Below are 26,844 nucleotides of genomic sequence, written 5' to 3'. Positions count from 1 at the left end.
CAGCACAGATCTGTCTTTTAATAATACTTATCCAGATAGTTTAGATCATTCATAAAAATTTAAGCAAGCGGTTTAACCAAATAGCTCATTTTCTTTACCGACGAAGCGACTGAAATGAGGCTTGAAGCAAATCAGCGCCACTCTGCTGAACTTTCAATCTGTGCCCTAATGCGGTTCCAGCGAAGCTGCCCCTGTTCGTTCGGCAGCCGGCGACACGAACAGAGGTGCTGAGCTGGTTGTGCGCAGGGATCCACAGCTACCGCACCCCCTGCAGCCGTCGCTTCATCGTATACCTACCTTGCTTGTTAAAAATCAATAGTAAATGTTTGGCGTTGGGCTTCAGAATGAGAAATGCTTTCGTCGGAGCGATCAGCTCGGTGTTAAACAGAATTACTTGCTTTTAGGAAGCGATTTGGTTGAGATTCCCTTTGATCCACACCAGCTGCGTTCACATGAAGCTCATAATTCTCTGTGTTTCACCAGTTACTAAATTAGGGAGAATCCAAATTACATATTGGGTTTGAGCGCTGGATGGTGGGAGGCAGGGTTTTCATGGGACACATTGGAGAAGTGTAGTGGGTGCCTGGAAGCTGCCATAGAACAGAGACAATCCTTAAGCAGAGTAAGTAAGTGACATCAGCTACCAGCTTTTGCTTGTTGGTTTGGGTTTTTTTGAATAAATAGTTTTTGTAGAATGCACTATTTGCCTTTGAGAAGTTTCCCGGTTTTCTGTACGGTGAAATAACTGCAAAAGGGTTATTACACTTGAAACGACACAGAGCGATAATTTGGAGACAAACAAGGCTTTGTCTCACTGATGCAGAAAGTAATTACTGGGCAAAAGTGCATCGTTCTCGTTTTACAAACCGTGGCCTGAGAGTGGTAAACAGCTGAAAAATGGGCCGTTTACTGTACGTAAAGTGGAAGTGCCAGATTTCAAATGAACTATATTTGGGTTTTGTTGTTGTGTTGGAATTCCAAAGCAGAAATATTTGTTCGTGACAACATCCATCTGCAAACACGCGGCGTGCGAAGCGCGGTGCCGCTGTGCACTGTCCTCCCAGCACCGCCGTTCCGGGGCTGCTCACCGCGCTGCCCATCCTGCACCGCGTGCCGCGCCTCCAGTCCGCTCGGTTCCTCACCTGCTCAGCTAGATTTTGGTAAGCTTGATGTCACACAGCATCTAGAGACAAAGGGAAACGCTTGATGGGGCTGAGCGCGCTTGGAGGTGCTTGAAGTGTGAATAGAATTGATCAGAAGCTTAGGAAAGCAATTCCGCGTGCCCCTGGGGTCCCGGCCTGGTCCCCCCGTTTGCTGCTGCGTCCCCCTCGCGTAGACAAACCGGGGTCACCGGGGACGGCGGGACGTTTCACTCCGGGCTTGTAGCTGCCTCTGTCCTGTGAGAGCATCGGTAGAGGCTTCAGTCAGATCCCAGAGGGTCCGTTGCCCCTAAGCAATGTGTCCTGAATGATGTGGTAGAATCCCGATCTTTCACCAGTTCTGGATAAAATTCTATTTCTCTGGCTGTGTGTTCTTTAGATGTTGAGCCTTGAGTTGTTAATCTAAAGCCTGAAGCGGTAGCAGGGTTCTTTCTTCCCCGTTCTTGTTTTCTTATAGAAAGGGAGGGGGAGTCTGAGACAGAGAGGTGTGAAAGATGAAGGTTTTCACCATAAAGGGATTGTTTGGGGATGGAGCTTTTCCTCGTGCCTGCTCACCGTTAGACTCCATGTTTGTCCAGTAAATGGGACCCACGCCCGCCTGCCTTCAAAAGGAAGAAAAGCTACCGGGCTCTTCTGCTTCATGGTTTTGAGTCTCTGATACTTTTGAACTGAAGCCTAAAGATCCTACAAAGAGGATAACACTGCCTAATGGAAAGAATAATGCAAGCGAGAACCCATTTGAAATGACAGCTGTGAGCCTGGCGACGCTTTTCTGTGCTGATCAAAGCCGCTGGTAACGTTGTTTGAAAAGAGGATATCGGTTCCCCCCTCTCCTGTTCCCCCTCAACCTGCGGATGGTTTTCTATTCCAGGGACATGGGTGACCCCCCCAACCGAGCGGCTCAGGCAGCGCAACAGGCGACGCGGTTTGGGGTAAAATCCCCCCAGAGCGGGATTCCCCGGCGCGCGGGGCTGCGAGCGCCCGCACAGCGACGCGGGGGCGTTGGGGATGGAGCCGCCAACACCCCAAACAGTCCGCAGACAGGAAGGATTTCGCTTGCTAGGCGCAGTTTTATGGTGGTGTGTATTCTCCCATCATTTTGGTCATTTTCTGAAGTCAGTTGCTGCAGTCAGATCTTGATTTGAGAATCTCAGCTCCTGGTTTTATTCTTGTTTTAAAGCCATGTGCTTAGCGCTAAAGTCTAAACGTAAGACCTCGCCTGCCCCAAGTGCTTTAGCCATTAGAAGCAGAGAAAATTCTTTGTGTAATATTTTTTGATGCAAGAACTAATTCAGTGATCTTTGTGGCTTCTTTTGGGGTTGATTCCTGTTGTCTGGCTGTTTGTGGAGGGCAGGCCCTTGTGTTCCTTGGGGACACAGGACATGAGGGGTCCTGTGGGGCTGAGCGGAGCAGGGCGGCCTGAGGCGGTGGGTGATCTCAAAGCGAAAGCTGGGGCTGTCAGACGGTTCTGGGGGTTCTCACTCGCTCCTGTTTGCCGTGTTCTCTGCTGGGTGATGCCGTTCCCACCCCTTCACCCCCTTCTCCCAAACTTGTTTGTGCCTTGGAGAAGGGGTCCCTTGCAGCCAGCCCTTGAGTGCATCTGTGGCCTGAGGGCAATGCATTTAAAAGCAGATGTGTCCACCAGGCTGCTTCGGTATTTAAAGTTAAACTATTGATGCAGGAAGCAGAAAAATTTATCTGTGAAAAATTGAACTCCAAATGCTGGCTTTGGCTCGTTCAGAGCAGTAAGAGAGCATGAAATTGGTGTGAATCCTCAGGGCTTTCCTGGACAGTGTGTGAGCCCATTGCAAAACATTTATTGTAAAATATCTTCTAATTGCAGTGCCTAAAGTGGGCACTTTTGTCCTTTTGAACAGCTTTGGTATCTTGTTTTCTCTAGGCAATTATAACCAGTGGATACGCAAACAAGGACGGGGTGGTTTCAGCAGGAATCCGAGCGCCTTGAACACAGTGAATGAATCGATCTCTCCCTCCACCCCTTTTGATTTTCCAGTTGACTTCCAAGAGCAGGGGTCTTGGCTGGGGTGGGGTGCGGGACGCGCTGCGGTCGACGCTCTGCGCCAGGCGCCCGTCCCCGGCACCGCTCAGCGGCAGCCGCCGCTCAGGATGACCCAGAGGGGCTCCGGTCCCTCGGTGCAGAGCCCCTGCTGATTCCCCAGGGCCCCCGCACCGCTGCTCCCAGGCACGGCGAGGGACGGCAGTGGCACTGGCACCTCACACGCTGGGCTCTCGGCCCCGGCTCGGGTGTCCCCGGTGCCCCGTGCCGAGGTTCCTGTCGGTCAGAGCGGGACAGGTCACGTCCAGCTCTGCTACTGCAGATACCTCGGCTCTCAATGTCAATAAAACGCTGCGCCAATGCGGGCGGAGGGTGATGGAGTCGGAAGGTTCCCGCAGTACGCAGAGCAGGTGCAGCGTTAATTGCACTCTCAGTGTAGTGCAGTTCTTCCAAGTCTTCACTGGCGTAGAAGTTTGTAACCGATGGGAGGGAATAGTACAGCGTGGGCAAAGTGCTTGAATAACGCTGTAGGGTTTGTGCGAGGGGCGTTGCAGAGATAGTGGGAGAGCCTGAGCAGAACGTGCCAGAGCCCAGCTGCACCCTGGGCTCTCTGAAATGTCTTCTCAAGTCATTCTGCTTCTTTCTGCCTCATTTTATCCCATCCGTGACGTGGGGACAGTGCTGGCTGCTGATCGCTGCTGAGAGGTTTGTGCGAACAACCACATAAGTACAGAAGTGAGTTAGCGGGGTGCGAGGCCCCGCGCGGCATTAACGTGCTCAGCAGCGTGAGGACGGCGAAATTTGTTTTCAGCCGAACGAGCTGATGAATGCAGCGCCTGGCAAATGTCACTGCAGTGCGGGGATTGATTGCTCTCGGTGCGTTGGATTGATTTAGGGGTCCTCCGGTGATGGAGCCAGCCCGTGAGGCTGTGTCGCTGAGCAGGTCCCCGTTTCCATCTCCCGCAGCCGCGGGGGTGCCCGGCCGTTCCAGGCAGAGCGCGAGCAGCCGATCACACTTGAGTTGTTTGGAGTGCCATGTCGCACAGATGCTTTTATCTCAGAAGTGGGATAATAGCTGTCTTTGGGTGTGGAGGGATTAATTTTTCACACATCTGTCCCCAGTGCACGCTGGAATGCAATAACAGGTCCTTTGTTCAGGCTCTTTCCGCGGAGCGCCTTCTCCACCCTTGTTATTTCGTTCTTGTTTTGCATGGCAAAACTTTTTGTCCTGCATTTCAAATGGATACTGAGCATCCCTGGCAGCTGAACAAGAGAAACAAACATCGCAGCCCTGTTATTTGTGCTGCTTTCAGGGAGTGCTTGGTGATTTGAAGGGTATTTGATTGGTTTTGGCAGAGGCATTTTGTTCTGTGGAAAATCCACGGCTCCCCTGATCCCTCACGGATGGTTTAGGGAGCCCCCGGAGCCTCCAGATGAGAGATTTGTGGTGGCCAGCGGGTCCTGGCCGTGCCACGGGGATGCGCCAGCTCTGCTCCCTCCTGAGCCGCAGCGGGAGCGCTCGGGGCCGCTCTGAGCACGGCTCTGCATGGAAACCAAGCCCCAGAGCCTGAGCCCGTGTCCTGCCAGTGCTGTCCCTGCTGTCTGGAGGTTGGTTTGACTCTAACACCGAGGCCTTCTCACTCCAGGATATCGCAGCTCCAGCCAAACCTGTCGGGGGTGACCCGACCAGGGTCGATGGCTCCATCAGCAGCCAGAGGGAATTTAGCGTTCGGGTATTTGGTTATGATATCCCCCGGTCTGGATGTGTCCTCCTGCATCCCACTCCTCAGAGGCTGTAGCGGTTCATCAGCACAGTGAAACCGAACAGGTTCACATGGGCGCTGAGAACAGGGCTCGTGCGGCGCGTGGGAGCAGCAGCAGACAGCAGCCTGGGGTAGCTGTGCATATGTTTACCTATACTATTTTTTTCCCCCCAACAGCCCTATTACCATATTTAAATGCAAGTATGTCTTTTTTTAATTGATGTTTTAAGTAGCTTCAAGTTCTAGCCTAGTCGTCCTCTGCTGCTTTGCCCCGGTAGATCATCTGTAGCTGAGACGATAGCGCTAGAGGTAGCGGGCTTGCAGTGTGCGGATTTCTCTGGGTCTCGCTCTCTCGGCTCCTCTAGCTCACTGTTCTCTTTCTGTTGCCTCGGTTGTTTTTCTGTGGTTCTTCAGCATTGCAAAGCAGCTGTGATCAAAGTCCCGGAGCCTCTCCAGGGGCAGGTGCCGTGGTGGGGACGCCCCCGGCGCCAGGAGCGGGCAGAGCTCCCCAGAGACCAGGAACCCCCCGGGGTTTTGGTGACATTGCAGCCTTGGGCTCTTGCTGATCACCTGGACCGTGCCGTTGCCCGCTTAAAATACATATATTTTAAGTCAGAGCCTCTGGCAGATCTTTTGAATATTGATTAAGTAAAGAAACTAATTCTGCAATCTTGCTGGCAGCATTTCATTCATCTGTGAGCGCTCGGTCCCCCGGTAGCATGGTGTATGTCCTAGAGCTCCTTGATCTGCGGCTGTTTTGCTTTCAGAAGCTTTTTTCCTTTCCCTTTCTTTCTCTCTCTCTCTCTCTTTCTCTCTATTCTTGTTTTTTCTGCTTGATCCCAGCAAATCTGTGATCTTGACATGGGGACCTCCTCATATTTTCCATTACTGCCCTGTCTGTAGATCAGCACGTTATTATCACTTGCAAATAAGCACGGAGCAGAATTCCCTCGTTGTTTAGCGGAGCCGTCGGAGAGCGCGGAGGCGCAAGCCCAGTGCTGCGGGCTCTGCCGCGCTCCGGCCTCCCCGCACCTCCGCTGCCACGGCCAGGTGCCACCAGGGGCCACCGCCCTCCTCTTCTGCCAAGGGGATTTGGGCCATGCTTGTGCCGGCAGCGGGCACCCGGCAAGGGCTCTGCTCTTTCCGAAAGCGGCGCCCGTTGTGGCGCGGAGAGCCGGGACGGCCGCCCCGCAGGGACTCGCGGTACCGCTGGCTTCGCTCTTCACCTTCTCCTTTTCTCCACGGCCAGGTTTTCCGGCAGCGGCTTATGGACCAGTAGCAGCGGCAGCCGTGGCGGCAGCAAGAGGATCAGGTAGGGGGGCCCGTGGAAGAGCAAACCCTCAGAGTGCAGGGTCAGGTAAAAGCTCTGTCCGTGTTCTGTGTGGCTGCAGCTCTCCATCATTTCTCTGATTTTCCTCACGCTTATCCTGAGGACCTCAAAACAAATGGTCAAAATAAAATGATTCAATCCCAAACCAAACCCAAACTACAAGCAGAGGCCATGGGGCCTGGAGCACCTCGCAGGGGATTGGTGTGAGAACCGCCAAAACCGGGGTAGCTATTCTCATTTGTTTCTTTGTTTATTCCTTTATTGTGTTGGTTTCTTTCTTTCTTTGGTTTAAATTCGAGGTTATAAAGGACACCCTAGAAAAGAAATTAACTTGCATTTTTTGAAAAAAAGCTTTTGCTCCTCACAGAAAGCTGGGGGCAGGGCGCGCGGCCCCGGGTGCTCCCGCCGTGCCCGGGGGCGCTCGCTGCTCTGCCAGCCCGAGGGGCCGCGTCCCCCTGGGGCCAGCACCTTCCGCCCGGGCTGGGCGACCCCCTCAGCTTTCATGAGGAACGTCAAAGCTTTTCTTCCTCTGCTTCTGAAAACTTGCATTTGTTTTCCCCTTAAGGGAAATAAATAAGCCGTTACCAATTGCCGTTATTACCTTAGACTTTAAATTTAGCTAAACACGTGAATTAGGGCTTTGCTCAGGTGTGTTAAGCGTTCAGCACGGCCATCAGTGAGCTGCTGGCTCGCGGCCCCGCGCGGCCCGGCCTGGCCATGGCGGGGGTGGCACAGAGGAGGCCATGGCGGAGGTGGCACAGGGGAGGCCATGGCGGAGGTGCCGCGGCAGAGGCCATGGCGGAGGTGCCGCAGAGGAGGCCATGGCGGAGGTGCCGCAGAGGAGGCCATGGCGGAGGTGCCGCAGAGGAGGCCATGGCGCCGGCCGCAGCTCCCAGCTCACTCATGGCCCAGGCCTGAAGTGGCGGTTTCTCGGTGGCTCTTTTGGCAGCGCCGGTGTGTTCACCAGGCTCTTCCCAAAAAGCCCCGACCAAACCGCTGCGTGAGGGGTTAGGAGGAGGGCGCAGGCCCAGGTGTGTCTCGAGTGCGAGCCCGAGGCCATGGAGGCCAAAGAAAGACATCAGGAGAACTCCGTTCCATGCAAACTGGCACTGCTTGCAGGCTACAAAGGATTATCTGTACCAGTTTCATCTTGTGGCATGTAGAGAGCGCTTAAGGGGTGACTTGCCAGACTGGTTGTGGGGATTCCCCATCTCCCGGCTTCTCCCATCGCCCCTTCATGGAGGGGGAAAACAAACCCAAAAAACCAAAAAAGATTGATTTTGCATATGATTTTTGGAAAACAGACCTCATTGCTTCTGCCTCTTCCTCATGTTTTGCCCTTCAGGTTTTGTTTTACGTGCAAACAGAGCTGGTGAGTTGCCCCTTAGCAAGGCACAGAGGGTTTGGCTGGATTAACATTGCTTCCCTGATTATTATTATTTTTTTAATCGGAGTGCTTTTGGTGCCCATTACAACTGAACTGAGCATTGATCAATTCTGTGCCTGAAAATCATTTGTCTTTACTTTGAGTGGTTTTTGGTTTTTCTTCTGTTGGGTTTTCTGGTTTTCTTTTGGTTTGTTGTTATTTTCTTTTTTCGTTTTTTTATTTGAACTTGCAATACAAAACTAAATCTAACCCTAAATTAACAACACCCTTTCTGGCAAGTTTAAAGAGCAGTATGGTGTTTGGAAATGTCTCTCAAGCCTCAAAATTGCCTGTGTGCACAAAACTGGCCGAACTGCAAAATTGAATGGGAAGAGCCCCCCCGTTCCCAGGCCGAGGTCTCAAGGAGGAAGATGGTTTGTTTGTCACCCCCGGCGGCCGCTCGCCTGTCCAGCGAAACGCGCTCCGCCAACAGCGGGCTTGCCCTAGAGCCATTTCCATCCAAAGACGGTTTCCGGAAGGGACATCTTGGGTTCGCCACTTCCATCCAGCAATGGTAGTGAATTGTGTTCAGGAGCAGTAGAGCCCGATCCATCTTGCGATACAGCGTATGGGCCCGATTCATTCTAAGAAAAACGGTTGGGGTTTTTTTGATTCTTCTCCGTTGGGTTTTGCTTCTCCCTTTGCAAATTTGCGCAGCCCTCCCCCACACGTGCCCAGTCCCACAGGCGCAGCGCGGTTGGCCTTTGCTGGCCCCTTTCTGCCGGTAAATGGAGAAGAGCCCGGTTCCGCGCTGCCTGCTCTCCCCTGCCCGTGCCCCTTCTTTTTCTATTGCGGCGTGTGAGGACGCGCTCACCGCTTCGCCTCGATAGCCAAACAGGTTCTTTTATCTGTCACAGCAGCTCTGTCCCACAACCAGCAGCAAGGGGCATTTCCCCTGCCCGTGCTCGGTGCCCCGTAAGCCCACGTCCAGCGTAGCTGCTCACGTGCCGGCCAGGTGAACGCGGCAGCGCCTCCCTTTCCAAACCGTGTGCCCCGTTGACATCCGGCGGCGGGCGAGCTGGGGTCCCGCGAGCACGGCTGCCGGGGGGCTGTGCTGCCCGGTCCCTCTGCCGCTTTTCACAACCTCACCCATTCTCGTATTTTTTTAAATGAATTGGGACCTGAGCCGCAGGAAGCGATCAAACTTAGAAGTCTGAATGCTGCAAACTCCTCCTAGACAACTTCACTATCAGCGTCACGTTTCTTTTGAGTTCACCTGACATATTTTACGTGTAAAACATTTTTGTTTTGTAAATGCTTTTTTCAAAATACAGTCATGGGGAGGCACATTTTTATCTTGCATTTGCCATGGGAGGGATTCATCCGGCAGGAGAGGGAGACAAGGAAATTCGGCAGAAGAGGGGTTTTGTTCCTTCCTCTGTGGTTCATTGACAAGTCTCAGATTTTTCCAGTTCCCAACCTGTTGCCACCAGTGATTCCTCCCTGAGGACTGGAGACAAAACCCGTAAAGCCACCCGTAACCCAGCCGATTCCCGCTGGAAGAGCCGCCGGTGCCGGTCGCGGCGCAGGCTCCCCGGGCACGCTTTGGTGGCACGCAGCGCGGCGACACCCCGGCACATCTGGATTTGGGGCGCCAGTCCCGGCTCGCCAGTGCTGCCTTTGAGCCCCGACAACCCCTTACTGTACTTTATACTTGCCAGCTCTAACAAATCTCGTAACGTGAGCTACTGACCTTGATGGTGAGTGTGAGCAGTTATGTTTTGTTGTTTTCTCTCTTGCTTGGTTGGGGCTGCTGTGAGAGAGGGTGTCTCTGAGGCAAACTTTCCGGCCTCTCTTACACTCGGACGTGCACACCTCCTCTCAAACACTCTTCTGAGCGCTCTCAGCGGGAAGGTTTGTCCACACCTATTAATCCTCTCTCAGTGTCCAGCTTCTTGTTAGTAGCAGCTGGTTGCATGTTTTTTGCTTGTTCGGACGAAACGGTTCAAGAAACAACTCATATCAACTCTTGAGAAATGTCTCTATTTTTTGTACACTTTCTTTCTTTTGATGTTTTTTATTAATTTCCCTTACTTAAAAAACAAAACACCTGTCGTCCCGTAAAACATTTCACATCTCCCCTTGCCTGTTCTTAGAGTGTATGTATCTGTGGGACTGAACTAAATGCATGCACTGTAGTAGTCGTACTGGTAGCAGTAGATGTAGTTGTAGAACATGCATTGTCGAGTTGATATTATAGGTGTCACCAACGTGAACGAGCGTGGCAGTTAAAAGCATCGCCTTGGTCTGGTCGAAAGGGTAGGGCTATCAAGCCAGCAGAGAGCTGCTAACGCCTTGGATCCATAGTCCCCTATTTGTTAAACCCCATTATCTGGAAGTTTAAATTGAGCCCGGCTGTAGGCAACCTACACCCTCTGTACAAGAACCCGCATATGCTGTTATGTTGATAGTAAATTTGCCTTTTTTCTTTTTCAAATTAATCCCCCTAGGAATTAAAATGCTGACTAGAACTGTATTATTTTTATTTTGGATTAAAAAGAACTTAAGATATTTTTTAAATCATTTTACAATCATGGTTTCTCCATCAGCCTGTTACTCGTCCATATTAGCCCATAGAATCATCCGTTGGCAGCCGTAGGCCAGATGTGCCAGGCGCAAATCACTCCATTTGGCTACGTAGGTAATGCGTGTGTGAAGCAGCTTCCCGCAGACTGTCCTGACACACGAGGCAATTGGTTTTAGGTCATAAACCCTAAATCTTGTTATGCAACAGAGTCTGAGCTATTGGTGGGCCGTACTCATTGCCATGTCACCCAGCTTAAGGGAACACTTGAAAATAAAGGTTTAACATTCCATAAATATCAACATGAGGAGTTGGAGACAAGTTCATCATCTTTGCCATTGAGCCAGCGAGTGTCTTTGCTTCTTGTGCCCAGGTTTCTCTGCTCAACTTTTAGGATTCTTCCTCAGAGGAAGCTGCAGTCAGTACATTTAGCAGAGGTCTGGAATTAGGCTGTTGTGTATTTGTTTGGTGTGTTGCTTGTCAGAAAAGATGCTGCTGGGAGTAGAAAAGGCCCTGTATGGCAGGGTGACCCGTTCCCTGCTCCCCGTGTCCCCCGGGCAGCCCCAAACCAGCCGTGCAAACCAGCTGTGCTCAGCCCAGCAAGAGCTTTCCTAGGAGATAAAATACCCAGAACGGGCTGACAAAATGTAATTAAGGATTTGCATCGCTCCTTACCTCGCACAGAACATTAAGTAAATCACCCAAACGACTGCCTGGCTGGAGCTCAGTGCCGGGCTGCGGGGCCACTGAGCCACCCCGAGCTCCCCGTGTTGCGCTGGAGCTGCGACGCTTTGCGTCAAGGGGGAGAATGATTCCCCATTAGATCTCAGTGTGGCGGGGGACGGGGGCACCCGCTGTTCGACGCGCCGGGCGCATGATGGAGTGAGGAGTGTGTCTGAAAGTCAGCAGAGCGACAAATTGCACGGGGTTTAGGAGGCCTTGTCTTACGCTTAAAGAAGGTGCTCTCAAAATTTAATCTTGTCGTTAGGCACCCAGAGCGTTAGCAAATTACGGCCATAAAAAGTGGGACAAGATTGGTCTGTGTGTGAGGAGGGGGAGAAGCTGCCACCAGCTCATGGAAATGTAAGGAGGAGCGAGTCAAAGATCCAGCGATGAACCAATTTGGGATTTATGCGGCCTGTTGAGAGGGCTCCCTTGTGGCACAGCGGCTCTGATGGAACTGCTCTCCCTCTTTCATTCGACTATATAAAAGTACATAAAGTTTAATCCAAGCTATGTAATCTCAAAAGCCAGAACCTAACAAGTGGACCACTTGGGAGCAGCAAGCAGGCTGAAATTTCTCACTCTGCTGGAACCGCTGGTAATTATGTGACAGAGGCTGGTGGCTGATGCATCGGAAAATTAATGGCTGCATCAGATTGTATCTTGTGCCTATTTTTATAGCCCAGGCAGCCTGCGCCGGGGAGCGTCGGCTGAGCAGAGGGGACCCCACACCGCCTGGGGCTCCGGGGGGAGCTGGACACGGGGACAAATGGCGCGTGTTGAACCGAAATAAAAGCAGCCGGGCTCTGGACGGAGCGCCCGCCCGAGCGGTGAACGCGCCGCTCGCCTCTCGTTAGCGTCGTGCAGCTTTAGAGGCGGCCGCTCGGCGGTTCTCCGGGGGTTTTGGCCTCGTTACTGGCAATATCTCGTTCTTTGTGAGCACTGCAGTTACTTGTCTGACTAACACCCCAAACTGAAAAAAAATAATGGAAGGGGAGTCCTTTCTGTTTCGGTTCAGAAGTGCCGTGCTGGTCTGGGCTGGAACCACACGGGTCCTTTCCAGAACGCAGACCACATCCCACAGCGGTTCCTCTTGCTTTACTGTAGGATGCCATTTTTAAATGTTTCGATCCTCGAGGGACCGAGCTCCCTGCGGTGCTGAGTAGAAAATGCAGTAGATTCAAAACAATCCGGTGCTGCTGCTGTCAGGCCCTGACCACAGCGGCGGTGGTTTCACAGGGCTCCTGGCTCCAGTCTATTGTGGTTAAAACACATCAGCTTTAATCAATAATTTTGTAATAGAAAATCTTGTGCACTTGATAAATCATCTCCAGTGCAATTAGTGACCACCTCTGGAGTGCAGACTTAAGTACAGTGGAAGTTAATCTTTAAAGAATTTAACGGCTAACTTTTAATAGTCTTTTCAATCAGGAGAATGATTTTCAATGGGAAAACACTCCTCGGCAGACTCGTCCCACGGCTGCTCCCGGCACACGGCGATGGCGCCGGCGCCGCCGCTGCCTCGAGCCGCGGGCACAGCCCAGCTCGCTGGGCACGGGACTGGGCCGCCCTCACCGGGCAGCCGCGCTCCGGCCCCACAAAGCCCTAAACCAGCCGATTTTCGGTGGTTGGTTTCCGTTCTCCCGGCGGAAGCAGAGGGACGGAGCTCTTGGCCGTGGTAATTAGGCGTTGTTCCACGCAAGATGCAGGCAAGTCACTGCGAAGTTTGGAACGGGGCCCTCCGCGGGAGCTCTCAGTGCAGTGAGGCGCTTGAGCACACGAGCGCATCTCATGCATTTTAATCACCGAACGCGTAAGGCCCTCGCTGAGCCGAGGGGTAACTCGCCTGTCTGGCAGCAGTCGCAGGCTGTTACCCATTAGCGGAACAACTACTAAATGCGATGCAGCGCACATTTTACTGACATACTATTGTGAGTATTTTCATGCTGATTCTCTCCCCAAATGCTTTAAAAGTAAATACATAATTACAGTTATTTTTTTCTCTCTCTCTCCCTTCTGAAATAGAAAACTGAAGAAGGAGCAGTGGAGTTTTTCCTTGCAGCAGATGTTAGCATGCATCTGGCTTTGCATTAGTGTGAGGAGCATGCTGGATTAATAATTGCCAGAGAATGCAAAATTGGGCTGCAGGTATATAAACTTGAGCTATTTAAAAATAATGAACTCACACAGCTGAGCGTTTTTAAGGGTGTTTCCTGCTAGTTAAAGGGAGAGACCAGAGCCCAGAGCTCTGTGCTGTGAGGACTCTTGGGTGCCTGAGCCCTCCCCAGACCCCGTGTTGTGGGCAGCAGCAGCGTCTCTCAGTGTTTCCACATGGGTGAGCTCAGGTTTTCCTTTGGGGGTGTTATTACCAGGACCCCTCCCAGCCCTCTCTGTGTGCAGGTGCCTGGTGCAGGCTCTGCAGGAGAGGAGAAATCTCTGGGGCTTTGTGGGGCTGGGTTTCTCTCCTGTTACCTGGATAGCCCCCCTGTGCGTCCGAGCATCCAGCCAGCCCGTGAGCGCCCGTGGGAGCAGGAGGTGCCCCGGGCAGCTCGCGCTGCAGCGACTTAAAATATGCAGTGAAACAAAGACCCGGGTTTGTTTCAGTTTTCCTCCTGTATTGCCTGTTATTGTACAAAAGGCTTCAATTTAAAATTAACAGGAGTGATAGCCAGTTAATGTGGTACAGTGGGAGGCCGGAGTTTCTGTTGCTATGGCAATGGAGTTCGGCTCATTTGTTTTGTAGATGAGTAATTACTACGCAATTAGAGTAGGCTAAAAATAAAGAGGCCTTTTGTTCCCTGTTACTCATTAATATTAATAGAAGACCTGTCCAGGCTGTGGTAAACAATTAATGTAGATGTGGTTGCCCGTGGTAAAACTAGCAACAGCTTTCGCGTTACCCGGCGTGAGGTGAAAGCGCCAGCGTCGCCTGGCTCAGCTCTTCCTTCATTTTAAATAGAAAAATTATTAGAGAGGTCTGCGTTAGCACAACATCACGAGCTTTAGCCCTTATTTGCCAGCTGGATGGATGGTAATAAGTGTTAAAGCTTAATGTGCAGACACAGACAGCAGGTACAGCGCCGGGGTCAGATCCTGCGAACAGCGAGCAGCCAGCCCTGCCAGGCGTGCGAGGGAAAGGCGATGGCAGCGCGTCCCTGGGGCAGAGGCCTCCTCGTTGGCCCCCCCACGGTGAGCAGCGCTGGGACGGGGCCGCTCGGCTGCGGAGCCAGGGCTTGAGCAAAGGCTTCGCCCAAAACCCCAGCGCGTGGAAGCACGAGCGCGGTGCTGCTGGCGTGGCTCTGGTGCAGCGCGTTACAAACGTGGGGTGCCAAAGAAGAGTGAAAGGAAACAGTCCTGCGCGTTTGGTGTGAAGTACGTAAACATTAAAGCACACCAGATTTTGAATTAACTGTAGAACCAGTTAGACTGACAGAGAAACCCGTTAGGAAGATGACTAACGGGACAGAGCTTATTGACCCTCTGTTTTATTTGCTTGTCCCGGCGCAGCTGGCGAACGTCCCTTGCTGGCGGGGACAGCCTGCAGAGCTGGTGGGCACGGGGGCTGGAGTGGCCACCCCCTCCCCATGGCCCTGGGGTGCTGAGCACCCCTGGAAAGCGCCATCGGTCCCGCGTAACCTCTGCAATGGGCAGCACGGGCACCCAGAGCCCCTGGCCCAACCGCACTGTGCTGGGGGCGGGATGCAGGCACCGGGGAACCGCATCCCTCCCAAACTGTTGAACTAATGGAGGGAAACGTAGCACAGCCTTTGTAAGGTCGACATTTGTTTGTTGTTAAGGATCTAATTAGAAACATGAGAGGGAGCTGAATGGCTGCTTGCTCGGCTAATTAGCGACATGCACGAAGACCACTTTGAACTTCAAGGACACAAAGCTATTAGCGCTTACATCAAAAATGGATTAAACTTCTGTGCTTTTATAATGATTAAAGATGAGCTGCTCGAGAGGAAATCCTTTTGTAAGGCTGTGACAAGAGCTGGCTCCCTGATTGCAGCTTCTGCAAGCCAAGCTTTGTGTGGCCCCCGCGTAGCACTCAACCCCGCGCGAGAGTGACACCGCTAACTTGCAATATGGAAAATGTGATTAGGCAATAAATATTGATCGTTGGCAAAAAATCACAGCCAAGATGGAAAGTGCATTTATTTGTCCTGCTACATAACTGCAGGACTTAGAAAAGCTGGGCTTGAATATGTTGAATTTTATGTCGTCTGCAGATTGGCGCACATCAATCTCGCAGACACGGCTGTCGCGCCGGGTGCGTTGACCGCAGTGTTTAGCAGAAGCAGGTGCTGCTGACGCGCCTGCAGCGCGCGGGAGGGACAGGGCTGGCCTTGGAAAACACCTGCACCAGTTGAATTTTTAGCTTGCCCAAGCTTATGAAACCCCCCCAGCTCTTCCTCCGCCCATCTAAGGTAACTTAGCAGTTGGTTTTGTGCCTGTGCTGCTGCTCAGCATCCGTGCTGGTGCCGGAGCGGGAGCGCCCGCGCTGCGCCGCGGCTGGAGGGTGCCGGGCCGCGGCAGGAGCAGTTGCCACAAGGTCCCGGTTGCCATTATCACCCCGACGTGCCCAGCTCGGCTCCCAGCAGCAGCTGCGGTGCACGGGTGCGGGTGTGCGGGTGTGAATCACGGCCGGGCCGGTTCCCTCCCTGCGCTCTGCTCGCTGCCAGCGGTAATTGCTGCGCCGGGAACCCGCTCACCACCCACTGCTTGCTGTCGTTAGCCATGCGATGGTTTGATGTGTGAAGCCATTTCCGAAGGGGCTGCAGAGGCAGAACAACCTTTTAAAGTGTGACTGCAGATAGAAAAATAACGTACAAATAGTACCTTGTTACGGCAGATAGCTGCTCTCAGTGTCTCTTGGCCTCATCACCACTTCTTTTGCTGATGAGCCCGACAGTTTTATTTTATCTTCTTCCCTGCAGGGCCACTGTAGCTGCAGGGGAGGGCCCGGTGCCCGGCTGCTCCGGCACAGCCCCGCGGCGGAGCCGCAGCCAAGGCACGGAGCTCGCGGTTTGATTTTCCAGAGTCAGGACCGAACCGACTGTCATGAGCAAAATATCTACGGTCTTTATACTTGCAGAGGAGTTCTGTCTGCCACGGGCTTCTCACCCAGCGTTTGCTTTTCATGTCCGCTTGGGAAGAGCCGGAGTGAAGTGCTGCGCCTCGCGGGTCCCCGCGGGAGATGTACTGAATGGCACCTCTAATTGTAACGCCGGGGTTCTTTGTTTTTCTGGTGTGTCTCCCACTCTCTGTTTCAGCTAGTTGGGAGCTGTTTATACCTTGTTGCTCTCCAGAATATCTCTGTTTCCAGGTCGTTATTTCCGAGGCGTTTTTGAGCTGGAGCATTGATCTGAATTTGAGGTGTGCCGTGCGCTGGCTCAGGCGTAAAACACCCCTGTGTGTGAAAGTGCAGATACAAGAAAGTGATGCTTCTGATAGATCAGCCTGGCCACAAACAAAGGTGTTTGTGCCTCTAGCTGGAGCTGTATGTGGTAATTGGTGTAGGAAAAAAGAGCCTGAATGTGAGCATTTAATTCTCAGTGCTGCGCCTCTGTGCTCTTGCAGCCTCAACAGGCAACTGAGAACCTGGAGCACCGACATCTTATTTCAGGCTGGCATTAATTTGTCCATCCAGTCTCGGGTAGATCACGTCTTGGTTGTCAGCATCTCTGAGAAGCAAGGTACCAGCTCCCATTAACTTCAGCCGTGAACGCACCGAGAATTAGCTTTGACCAGGCTGTCTGTATCATGGGCGCAGTGCTCGCTAACGATATTTATGAGGCTCTAAGCACTAATGATGTAAGATTTGTGTGCAGTGCTGAAGTTTCCCCGCAGTGCGTGCCGTGGCTGGTTATGTAAAGCGTCGGCATCCCGCTGTGACGGCTGCTGCGTGGCCACCAGCACCGGTGCTTCGGGAGACGTGGGACCCGCGGGGAATCCTGCGCCGGTCACCGCGGCGGCGCTGCAGCGTCCTCTGTGGTGGTGCTTGCGGTGGTGCAAAGGCCGTACAGCAGCTCAGATGCTCGGGTAGCAGGTGGTGTTCCTTCCATGGAGATCTTCTCTTAACACCCAGCGGTAGATCCCAAGTCACTCAAATGTCTGCAGACCGTGGTGCGGATCCCTGTCCCGGCCGGGCTGCGTGGGACGCGGCTTTCCAGCCCTGCTGAGCCCATGGTGGGCAGAGGGACGGGCAGCGCTGTGTGCAGATGAACACAGATGAATACCGTGCCCATGGGCCCGCGGTACCTCCTCTCCATCGCTCACCTCGCAGGGCTGGTGCCAAACGGCACCTCCGTGCCCCCCATCCCTGCCCGTTTCCGTCCCCGTCAGCAGCGTTCAGTGTTGATGTATCATTTACTCCTTCGAGCTGGAAGATGATGTTTGCAGCATGTTATATGAATTTTTCATAAAGAGAGAAAAACAGCCTAATCTTGTGAGCTTTGAGTCTTGGTAGTGGGTAATGGCTTTGATTTAAAGCATTTTGTCTTAATGATAGTTATATTGAAAATTTCCTGCTGCTTTCAAGCACGTGTAGTTATTATCATAAACACTGATGGCAGAAATGCCTGCCAAATTGTGCGTGGCTGTTTATGGTGGATGAGAGAGTCATCCAGAAATTAGAGCGCTGCATCAACAAGTTGTCAAGAAGCCGGTTTGTGCAGCAGGCCACCCTGGCTGCTGGGACGGGGCAGGAGCGAGGGCGCCCTCGAGGGAAGCGCTGGAGACGAGCAGCGCTGAGTGTGGAAAATGCTTGGTGTGGGATTAGAAGTGAATTTCCGAGGGGAGGAACCTCTTGCCCGTGTGGATTGCTGCCCAGGGATAAGGATCCTGGTCCAGGAGGTGCAGGTGGTGACCAAGTGGCGTTAGACGGGTCTCTGGGAGCCTTGGGTTAGTGGTGACCAACGCACACCTTGGGCAGCAGATGCGGCCGCGGGGTCCCGTGTCACCCCGGCCGTGTCCCTGCGCTCCAGCCGGCCCCGCTCTGCTCTCAGCTGCTCTATCCAGAGCAAAACGTTTTTCTGGCTATGGTAACAGGGCGCTCTATCTCATCCTGGAGCATCCTGCCTCTTCTCGAAGAGGAAATGCAGTGTATCCTGTGGTGGCTTCTTCCAAGCTTGAGGTTTTCCTTGCCTGTGCTCGGTGACTGGGAAGGCAGCCGCCAGCTTCTCTAACCACAGTTTGCACCGTGCTTCACCTTTCTTTGTTTTTTGCTTTTGAAATATTCATATTTGTTATGTGTTAAAGCAAAATTACAGCAGTTAATGGTGAAGAGACTGCTGTAGGAGCCAGTGCTGCTGCAGTGGTATCTAAGTCTGGTTTGTTGGTTTTGTAGGAGAGGGAGAGTGTTGTCACCAGGGGCTCCGCGTGGGCTGTGTGCGAGGACAGTGATCCTGTGTGCGTATTTCATGAGGTTTGGTTCCTTTGGAATACAGCGTATTTTAGTGGTGCTCGAAAGCGTTGCTTTGTCTTCACACCTAATTTAGGAGGCACTGAGGGACTGAGCAGCAGCCGGTACCACACCGCTTCTCCTTGCAGGACAGTCCTGACCGAGTCCTTACGTTTCTTCTCCCTTTCCCTCCCTCTTCCTCATCACTGTTCATGGCTGGATTGAATTTCTTCAGGTGGGATTCCAGCACCTTGTTGTGCTTTACCCAGCCCTCTCCTCCCTCGCAGCGAGGGCTCGGGTCCTCGTTAGTGTAATACACTGTTCGCTAAGGCAAATGGCATAAGGAATCCTGACTTAGAACTTTCTCAGGAGTTCATCGGAAGAGAGTTTCTCTTCCAGTGGTGACCCTTCTGTTGAAGGGATCAGTGCACGAGCAGGGTGCGTTAGGGCGGCCGTGTGCGGAGCGGGCGGTCTGCAGCAGCGAGCTCCAGCGCAGTGTCTCAGAGCTAACATTTGCTTACTGATCAGAATTCACAGGCTGAAAGCCTCTTCCGTATGAAATACCACGGCAAATTGAAAGTGAAGGAAACAAGGCATTAAACTTCCCTGGTCCATCACCGCCACATCTCCTGGCTGCCGCCTCCTGATCTCCATAGATGTAGGAAGGCGCTTCTGCAACCCAGAGGATGGGGGATCGTTGTGGCTGGAGACAGACGTGGGTTAGCGGTGACTTACAGACGCATCTGATCTTTTCCACACCCCTGCTGACCGTGATCTATCACAAGCTTCCTGGTGACCCTTGGGATTGCAGATTGCACGTAGAGGACCCCCTTGGGCTGGCGGCACTTGGGCGCAGCTGGGAGCCGTGGGGACGCCGGTGCGGGGTGGGCAGGGTGAGCTGGACCCGGAGCTTTCGGAGCCTGTTGGCCATGGGCGCTGGGGCTGCGAGGGCTGCCTGCCCCGCGGTGCCCGGGGAAAGTCTCCGGCAGTAAAACTCGCGTCCATTTTATTGAACCAGAAGGAAGAAAAGGGAAAAAAGTGCTAGCTGATAGCAATAAAGGGCTTTTGAACATCTCAGCTGGATATTTTTCTTTATGAGTGAGAAGGCCAAATGTTATCTTGACATTTAATCTTTAATAATAAAAAAGGCACTTTGTTTGCCAGTGAATTCCAAAATCTGTTTACTCACTTATGCCTTATTTCTTTTAACTTGCTAGCTTAGATGTCCTACTTACTCTCCCCTGCTACCAGTTCAGAGCTGCATTAAATCATTTATTCTGTAAAATTTACTTTACAGTCGACAGCTGCCGGGTTGAGGGGTTTTTGCCTGGTGTTGAGGTTGTGATTGCGGGGTGACAATGAACCCTGGCAGATGTATTGTTGACCCCAGCCTTCCCCCTTCGGCCCCTTCCTCCCCACTTCCCACTCAGCACAGGCGATCGGGAGGGAAAGGAGGACAGAGACAAGAGAGTTGGAAAAATTAGAAGTGTTTTACTAATGCTACTGATTGATAAAAATAGAGAAAATAATACAAAATACAATCTGGAAAGTCCCGGCAACTGCAGAACCGGCAGCCGAAGTCCTGGACTGGACTCTGCAGCCAACTGGAGCGGATTCAGTCTGTCACTTGGCTTCAGTTTGCAGGGACGACTCACAAGGTCCTCTCCTAATGTTGGCCATAAGGAAGAGGGGTGAGATAAGGAAGAGGGGTGAGATCCTCTTGATCTCCCCCTTTTATATGAAGTATGCCGTGAATGGGAATGCTTGAGTTGGTCAGTTTTTGGTCACCTGTTTCTCGTTGCCCCTCTCGCGAGATGTGCGTCCATCCCTACCAGTGACCTCGCACTCCATTGCTGTGGCTACCGAAACATGGATCTGGTTCTCCAGGAAAATGCAGCTCACGTGAAGCTTCAGCCGACAGGCGAATTCACTAAAAGAGAAACTTGTTTTTGGCAAAACCAGGACACCTAGTGAATTAATGAATTAGAGAAATGGGGAGGTCTTGCGAGGACGGTGCAGGGGAAGGGGCCAGGTCAGGAGGGGTGAGAGCAGGCGGTGTCGGCGCTGCCGGTACCGGCGCGGCGGGTGCGGCGAGGCCGCGGTTGCGGGCGAGCGCGTCCCCGAGTGCCCCAAATCCCCTCGCGAGTCCCCCAGGTGTAGCTCCAGCTTCCGCAGCCATTTCCATCCAGCTCCTCCTCGTCCGCTGACTTTTCTTTTGCATTGACCCTCTTATTCATAAATTTTACATTCAAGAACAACTGTGAGGAATGCCAGAAGCCTGCTCATCTAACATGCTTTAATATCGAAATTTATTCTTTAGTATCATTCTTATTTACATTGTTTTTCTGTCTCAAACAAAAAAAAAGGGGGAGGAAAACTAAATTTTGTTTAAGTTCCACGTTAGGAGGTGAGTTGTCAAACACCCTCTGGAGTTCTTTTTTGCGTTTGATTTTGATTTATTTGTTCAGTTTTGGTTGATGTCCCGAGCATGGTTTTGGAGACGAAGGTAGGTCTTCGCTCTCCAAATCGAAAGGAAAAACTTAAATAAAACAATATTCTCCTTGGTCATATTAAAAAAAAACCTCCAAACTGTTCCATTCCATACCATTTAAAGAAAAATCAGCTATTGAATTATTTCTCCAGCTTTCCGATCTAAAAGGGCGGGTTTTTTCCAAAGTATCGAATGGATCCAAATCACTAGACGTGATTGAAGTTATTTGCTGTCAACATTTAATATCAATATTACCACAATGTGTAGTCTCAAACTAGTTCCTTTGTAGTTTGCATGGGATGTGAATGCTGTCTCGGCGTGCCCAGACCTAGAGAACTTGTTACTACTGCATGAGCATCAAGTCAGATGTTGAAAAATATCTATTATATTTTGTGATAATTTGGTGAAAATGAGCAGCTCCAGTCTCTGGTTGCAGTAGTGTGTTGAATGATTGTTCTTTTTTTGTTCTTTTTGTTTTTTAATATATATCCATATATATATTTTTGGAGCTCTAAGCTTCGTAGTAGTACGGGCTGACTCTTCTCCAGTACTTGCTCTCTTATCGCATGGCCTTGGTTAAGTGTTAGAAGTTGGGCCCAGGCTGTTTATTCTGGTGTTTGGCTTTGTGATACCGGTGCATGCCCGGCGTCTGGCCTCATACCCAGCTTTATTCTCTGCACACCAGTCTTGAATAGCTACAGTGCTCAACCGAATTTTGGCGCACCCGCTTCCCCGGCAGGCTCCAACCCAGCCCGACCCGGAGGCTTCCCCGGGGCCAACAGCCCCGGCCCCGTCGCGGATCTCTACGGCACGGCCAGCCAGGACTCCGGCGTCGGTAACTACATAAGCGCCGCCAGCCCACAGCCGGGCTCCGGCTTCGGCCACGGCATCGCCGTAAGTACCGCGGGCACCGCCGCCCCCGCTTCTCGGTTGAGGGAGGGGGGTTCTTTGTTTAATGACATTTGGGGGGCTGTGTTGGTTGTTTTTAATGATGACTTGACGGCGAGCGCGGCGCCTTGCTGCCGTAGCCTGCGAGAGCTGTGCCCAACCTGACGGAGACACCAACAGGCTGCACTGCCCCGGGTGCCGGTGCAGCTGGAAATGCTCCTCTGGCACCTTCTGCAGTCCAGACTTGACACATTCAAAAGGAAATATTTAATAATTATGGACTTTAAAGTTCCTGCTTATCTATATGGGCTTTATAGCAGCCCAACCGCCCATCCTGGCTGATGAGCCGATTGCAGCCAATGCACCAATCCCTGCTCCTACCGAAATGAGTAAGAATTAATCCAGCCAGCGGGACCCCAGGGGTGCCCACAACCACCCTGGTGAGGGGACAGCTGTCCCTGTCATCTCAGCCTCCCTGTCACCAGCAGTGGCCACTGGCATTTGCTGACCCCCGCCCACTTCAGCCGGTGACAGCATCGCTGTCAGTCCTTAAAATCTGCAGGTTACAAGCAAGTTGCTTCTGTTTGGTCGTCAAGTCATTGGGAAAGTGCCTCTTTAATGACTGTGTGGGTCTGCGATCTCACTAATGACGGGCGATGGAGATTTGCTTAACAAAGCTGCATGCTGGTTCTCAGCTGCACCGTTACCTGTGTGTTAGCATGAATGTGGTTGGACCCCGCTGGTGGCTGTCAGTCTCCCGGGCAGGAAAACTGCTCCCTTTTTGCAGTAAAACCATGAGGATTCTTTTTCTTGCCCAATAACCGTGGCAAAGCACAAAGGGCTCCCCCGAGATCCCTCGGGCTGAGCGGAGAATTTGATTCCTTGCCCAAGCCGGACGGGTCGGGGAGCGGAGTGTAGTGCAGACAAAGCTCCTCAAATTGTGGTGGGTTTTTTTGCATTAGCAACTAATAGTCGGGGAAAAAACAAAGCTGGCTCCGTTTGTGCCCTCGTGTGGTCCCCATCCCGCTCCCTCCTCTGCCGTGGTTACACCACGGACGTGATAATCCCATCGGGTCAACTCTGGTACCAAACGCTGAATATTATTGCTCTGCTAAGAGCTACATCAATTGAAACTGCCATGTCTCACCACTTACAACACCTCTTCTTTCCATTTTTCACCTAAAGAAAAAGACCTGTTTGTTCTTGAAAACTCAAGCACCTTGGCCTCAGTAATATCCTGGTCACAGGTCACAGGATACGAGGCCTGAGCCTGGGTATCGGATTTGTCTGCACTAACGCTGCTCCGAAGAACCGTTTTGTAGTTGACTTGCAGATTGGCAGCCTCTTAATTTCCTCCAATAACTGCAAAGAATCCTGTAGCTTTTTTTACCTATATATTTATTTAACACTCTCCATTTACTAACCTTGGGTTAATAATAAAGGAGGGAAAGCCCAGAGCATATTTTTGCAACTGGAGGAATGAGAAGATGACGGTCTTGGAAAGGTCCCCGTAGGGTTCGCCCACCGAGTGACCGGGGAGCACAGCAGCTCTCGGAAATACCTGTTCATGCTGGCAACACAGTCTTTCAAGTCCTGTGATAATTTCTTGCCAAAATTAATAATCATCTGTTCCCATGTATAGAGCACTGATGACCTTAACAATTGTGCAATTTTAGGGACCTTTGATTGCAACGGCTTTTACAAATGGATACCATTGAAACGTTACACATGGTTGGTTGCCATCTCACTTGGAGGTATTACAGTATATACCATTTGTACTTTGTCCTAAACTACCATCTCCCCTATATTTACTTTAAGTGAACAATTTTTTACCTTCATTTTGTCTTTCCTTGGCCTTTAATCATTCCTTTCTGTGATTTATGTTATTCAGTCTAAGGGATGGAAACTGGAAGACAGATCGGGAGCCAAACCCCCCAAAAGTCACGTTTTGATATTAATGGCACTTAGTGCAGTAATTCGGAGAGACAAAAGCCCTGTGGAAAACCAGCGATCCCGGGAAGTTGTGGGGCAGGGAGCAAGTGCCAGGTACCAGCATCCCGATGGGATCGGACCGCGGCCGGGCCAGCCCCACGTACAGACAAACCATCATTCTTAATGGTGTGCGTTACCAAATATTACAGCTAAAAGATACCATTGTAACTAGTAACCATAGAGCAATTATCAAGACGAGAAAAAAATTAAACCTAAGCAAATTAAATTCTAGACATGACCTGAGTTATGCGTCCTTGGATCGCCGCCAGTTTCCTGCCCTTTGAACTAAGCTGAAGTTAATTAAATGTTTAATTTTTTTTTTTATTTTATTGGCCTTTGGCATATTCGTCTTTGCAAATAAATATTCTTGCCCTGAGAGCAGCGTGGATTAGAAAAGGCAGTCGAGGAACAGCAGCCTCCCCCGCGCAGGGCTCGGGTTTGCCGTGGGAGCTCGGTCCGCACGGACGGAGGGGATGGACGTGACAGAGTTCACTCCTCTGCCTTTGGCCCAGCGCTGCCTGAGCAGTGCCACGTTTGATGTTCAAATTCAGCTATGAAATCAGAATTAGAGTCAGTCAAGGGACTGAGAACTGTGCAAAACATTTGGAGGCTTTAAATTATATAAGAATAGATTTGTCCGTAAATAGTAGTGGATAAAGGTGTTTTCTATTTACTCTTCATCTACCCACATACGCCCAAGATTACCTGAAATTGTTCCGCCAATTGATTTGCTCCACCAAGTAGTGTTTTTTATGGGAACGTCCAAAGTGCCGTAAGCACTCCTGCTTTAATCCTAGTTGTTATTTGCACGTATCAGTGTACGTTCGCAGATCAATTTGTCAGAATCCGTCACATTTTCTGGGCCGTCAGCCTTTGTAATGACGAGGTGGTACCAGCGCCGGCTGGAGACCTCGGCAAACATCATCATTCACACCAACGCGGCCGCGGTGACGGCGGCGTTCATCACATTAATGCATCGTAATCGCTTTACACTCACCACGGCACATCAAACCCCAACCATCATTTACTGGCCGGTGGTAAGACTCAAACCATTAATGACTTAAAAACAGAGAGCGCTTTTAATGTCACTCATTACTAATTAAAATAGATTTTGAGGGGAGGAAATGAGCCTTCTTATTAATTCCTCAAGGACCGCTGAGTTTGAAATGTTGATTACGGCGGCGCATCCCGAGCGTCTGGGCCCGGCCGCCGCCGCCCCCGTCACCCAAACGCGTCACCGGGCGCGTTCCAACCCCGGCCTCTCATATTTATTTCCAGCTCAGGCGCTGGCAGGAGCAGAGCGTTAGAAGTGGAAGCCTCCATTAGGAAATAAATCATCAGCACTGTGTAAAAGTTGTTGCCTTTCATGTACTTCAGCCATGTATTTAGGAAAAACTCATTTTAGCAAAGCCTTGTAAATTCCCGGCGTAACGGATGCCTGGGGAACAGTTTTTGTCCCTCTGATGCATCGAGTCGCGTTTTATTGTTCCTAAGCCAGCCTAGCGCACGGCTAAGCCCGGCCTGCCTGAGGCCCAGGCTGTCGTCCGCAGGGCTGGGGCTGGAAACCAGGAGCAGTAAATAAATACATTAAGTGCCCGGTTCCCAGTGCCAGGAACGCCTCTGCATCTCGGCCGAGCCGCTCCGCGTCCCCCGGCCGTGGGTCAGAGCAGCTGCGGCTTTGCAAAGCCCTGGCAGACACCCGGGGCTTTGTCAAGATCCCAGTTGGGCTCGGTTAACTGTCCCGTGTTGCTTCTCCTCCCGCAGAGTCTCTCTGGATGTCCGGGCAAGACGGGGCGAAGCTTCTGAACGGGCCCACGTTTGGGTGATCTCATCAGACTCTGAGCATTAATTACATCGTCACCAAGAACGCAAGCAAACCGGAGGTGGCACTCGACGGACTTGGGTTGTTTAAAAATCTCTCGCATCATCTCATGAATCTGCTGTACTATAAAAACAACAGCTTTTAAAAGTATGTATATAAAATCCATTTCTTGTTCGTTTTATTTTCTTGCTGGGTTTCTCCCCCCCACACTTCTTTTTAAACCTATCCAAACCACGTTTTTTCATAGCATTTTTGACATAGTCTTGTAGCCACGTAGTTCTAATTCTTTGTGTATCTAGACAGAGCCTAACCATAGTGTAACTGTTTATATTAAGGGGTTTCTTTCGGTTCTCTCCCCCCATTCTGTTCTATGTACCGTTAGTAAGGATGCTGAGCTGGTGACAGGAGCCCCGGCGGCCGAGCCCGGCTCTGCGGGGGACGCGGTTCCGGGGGGGCCTCGCAGGGCACGGGGGGGCAGGGGTGAGCAGCAGCTTCTCGAGCCCTTCTTTTCATTTGTGGCGTCTTCGTTAACCTAATTCTATCTATTTTTCGGCAATAAGGCAAGGACTACAAACTTTTTTGTGCGTCCTTTTTTTCTATAAGTGCTTTTTTTTGTTGAAAGAGGTGATATAAGGTTTTTTGAAATTGTGAATTCTGAAAAAAAAAAAAAATAATAATAATAATAATACTGTAAATACAATTCCATTAACTACATATAAACTATTAAGAAAAAGAAATACAAACCTATTTTTGTGATGGAGTCAGCCTAAGGCAGTTTCTCTAGGAAAGTGGAAGCAAACAAGCCGGTTTAGCCCTGAGGAGGCTGCGGCGGGCGCTGAGCCCACCCGGAACAGGCTCGCGGCATTCGCGTCATTTGCGTCATTTAAAGCCCGCTTTTCCCAAGGCTCAACACGAAGCTACGTTTTTTTCGGGGGGGGGTTATTTTTCCTATTTCAGGCATTTCCGGTTCAAAGCACACCTTGATTTGGGGTTCTGGTGGTTGTTTTCAAGCAGATGGACTCGCTGTGCAGTCATTTCAGCGGCTCCGGGCCCCATTTCAGTGGCTCCGGGCCCCATTTCAGCGGCTCCAGGCCCCATTTCAGCGGCTCCGCGCTGCCGTCATTTACTGTGTTAACAAATTAGGAAAGCGACTTTTTGGTTTGTTATTATTATTAATTATCTTTTTGGGAATACCTCAGTGCTACAAGTTTCACCCGAGAAGCAGCGGAAGATTTTTAATTTATTGTAGTTGTAAACAGAATTTAAAGAAAGAAAAACTATATAAACCATCATTGCACTGTGA

The 26,844-nt window shown here is 51.4% G+C and overlaps 1 protein-coding gene across 13 annotated transcripts in view; it reads left to right on the top strand.

The window, feature by feature from the left end:
• MSI2 (musashi RNA binding protein 2) overlaps positions 1–26,417 on the top strand; it is a 192,541-nt gene extending 166,124 nt beyond the window's left edge. For 4 of the 13 annotated variants that reach the window (XM_071817003.1, XM_071817004.1, XM_065853389.2 and 1 more), the window contains 4 exons: positions 6,190–6,297; positions 21,525–21,733; positions 23,404–23,481; positions 25,484–26,417. In XM_071817003.1, coding sequence (XP_071673104.1) covers positions 6,190–6,297; positions 21,525–21,733; positions 23,404–23,445 — 359 coding nt within the window. In that variant the 3' untranslated portion in view covers positions 23,446–23,481; positions 25,484–26,417. Of the gene's footprint in view, positions 1–6,189; positions 6,298–9,458; positions 9,551–21,524; positions 21,734–23,403; positions 23,482–25,483 lie in introns of those variants that run through there. The other 9 variants (XR_011741919.1, XM_065853393.2, XM_065853391.2 and 6 more) reach the window with 9 other exon arrangements.
• The last annotated feature ends 427 nt before the right edge of the window (positions 26,418–26,844 follow it).

The sequence above is a fragment of the Patagioenas fasciata genome, chromosome 19 (assembly GCF_037038585.1).
Source record: "Patagioenas fasciata isolate bPatFas1 chromosome 19, bPatFas1.hap1, whole genome shotgun sequence".
Lineage (NCBI taxonomy): Eukaryota > Metazoa > Chordata > Aves > Columbiformes > Columbidae > Patagioenas > Patagioenas fasciata.
This window is presented reverse-complemented; position numbering and strand designations above follow the sequence as displayed.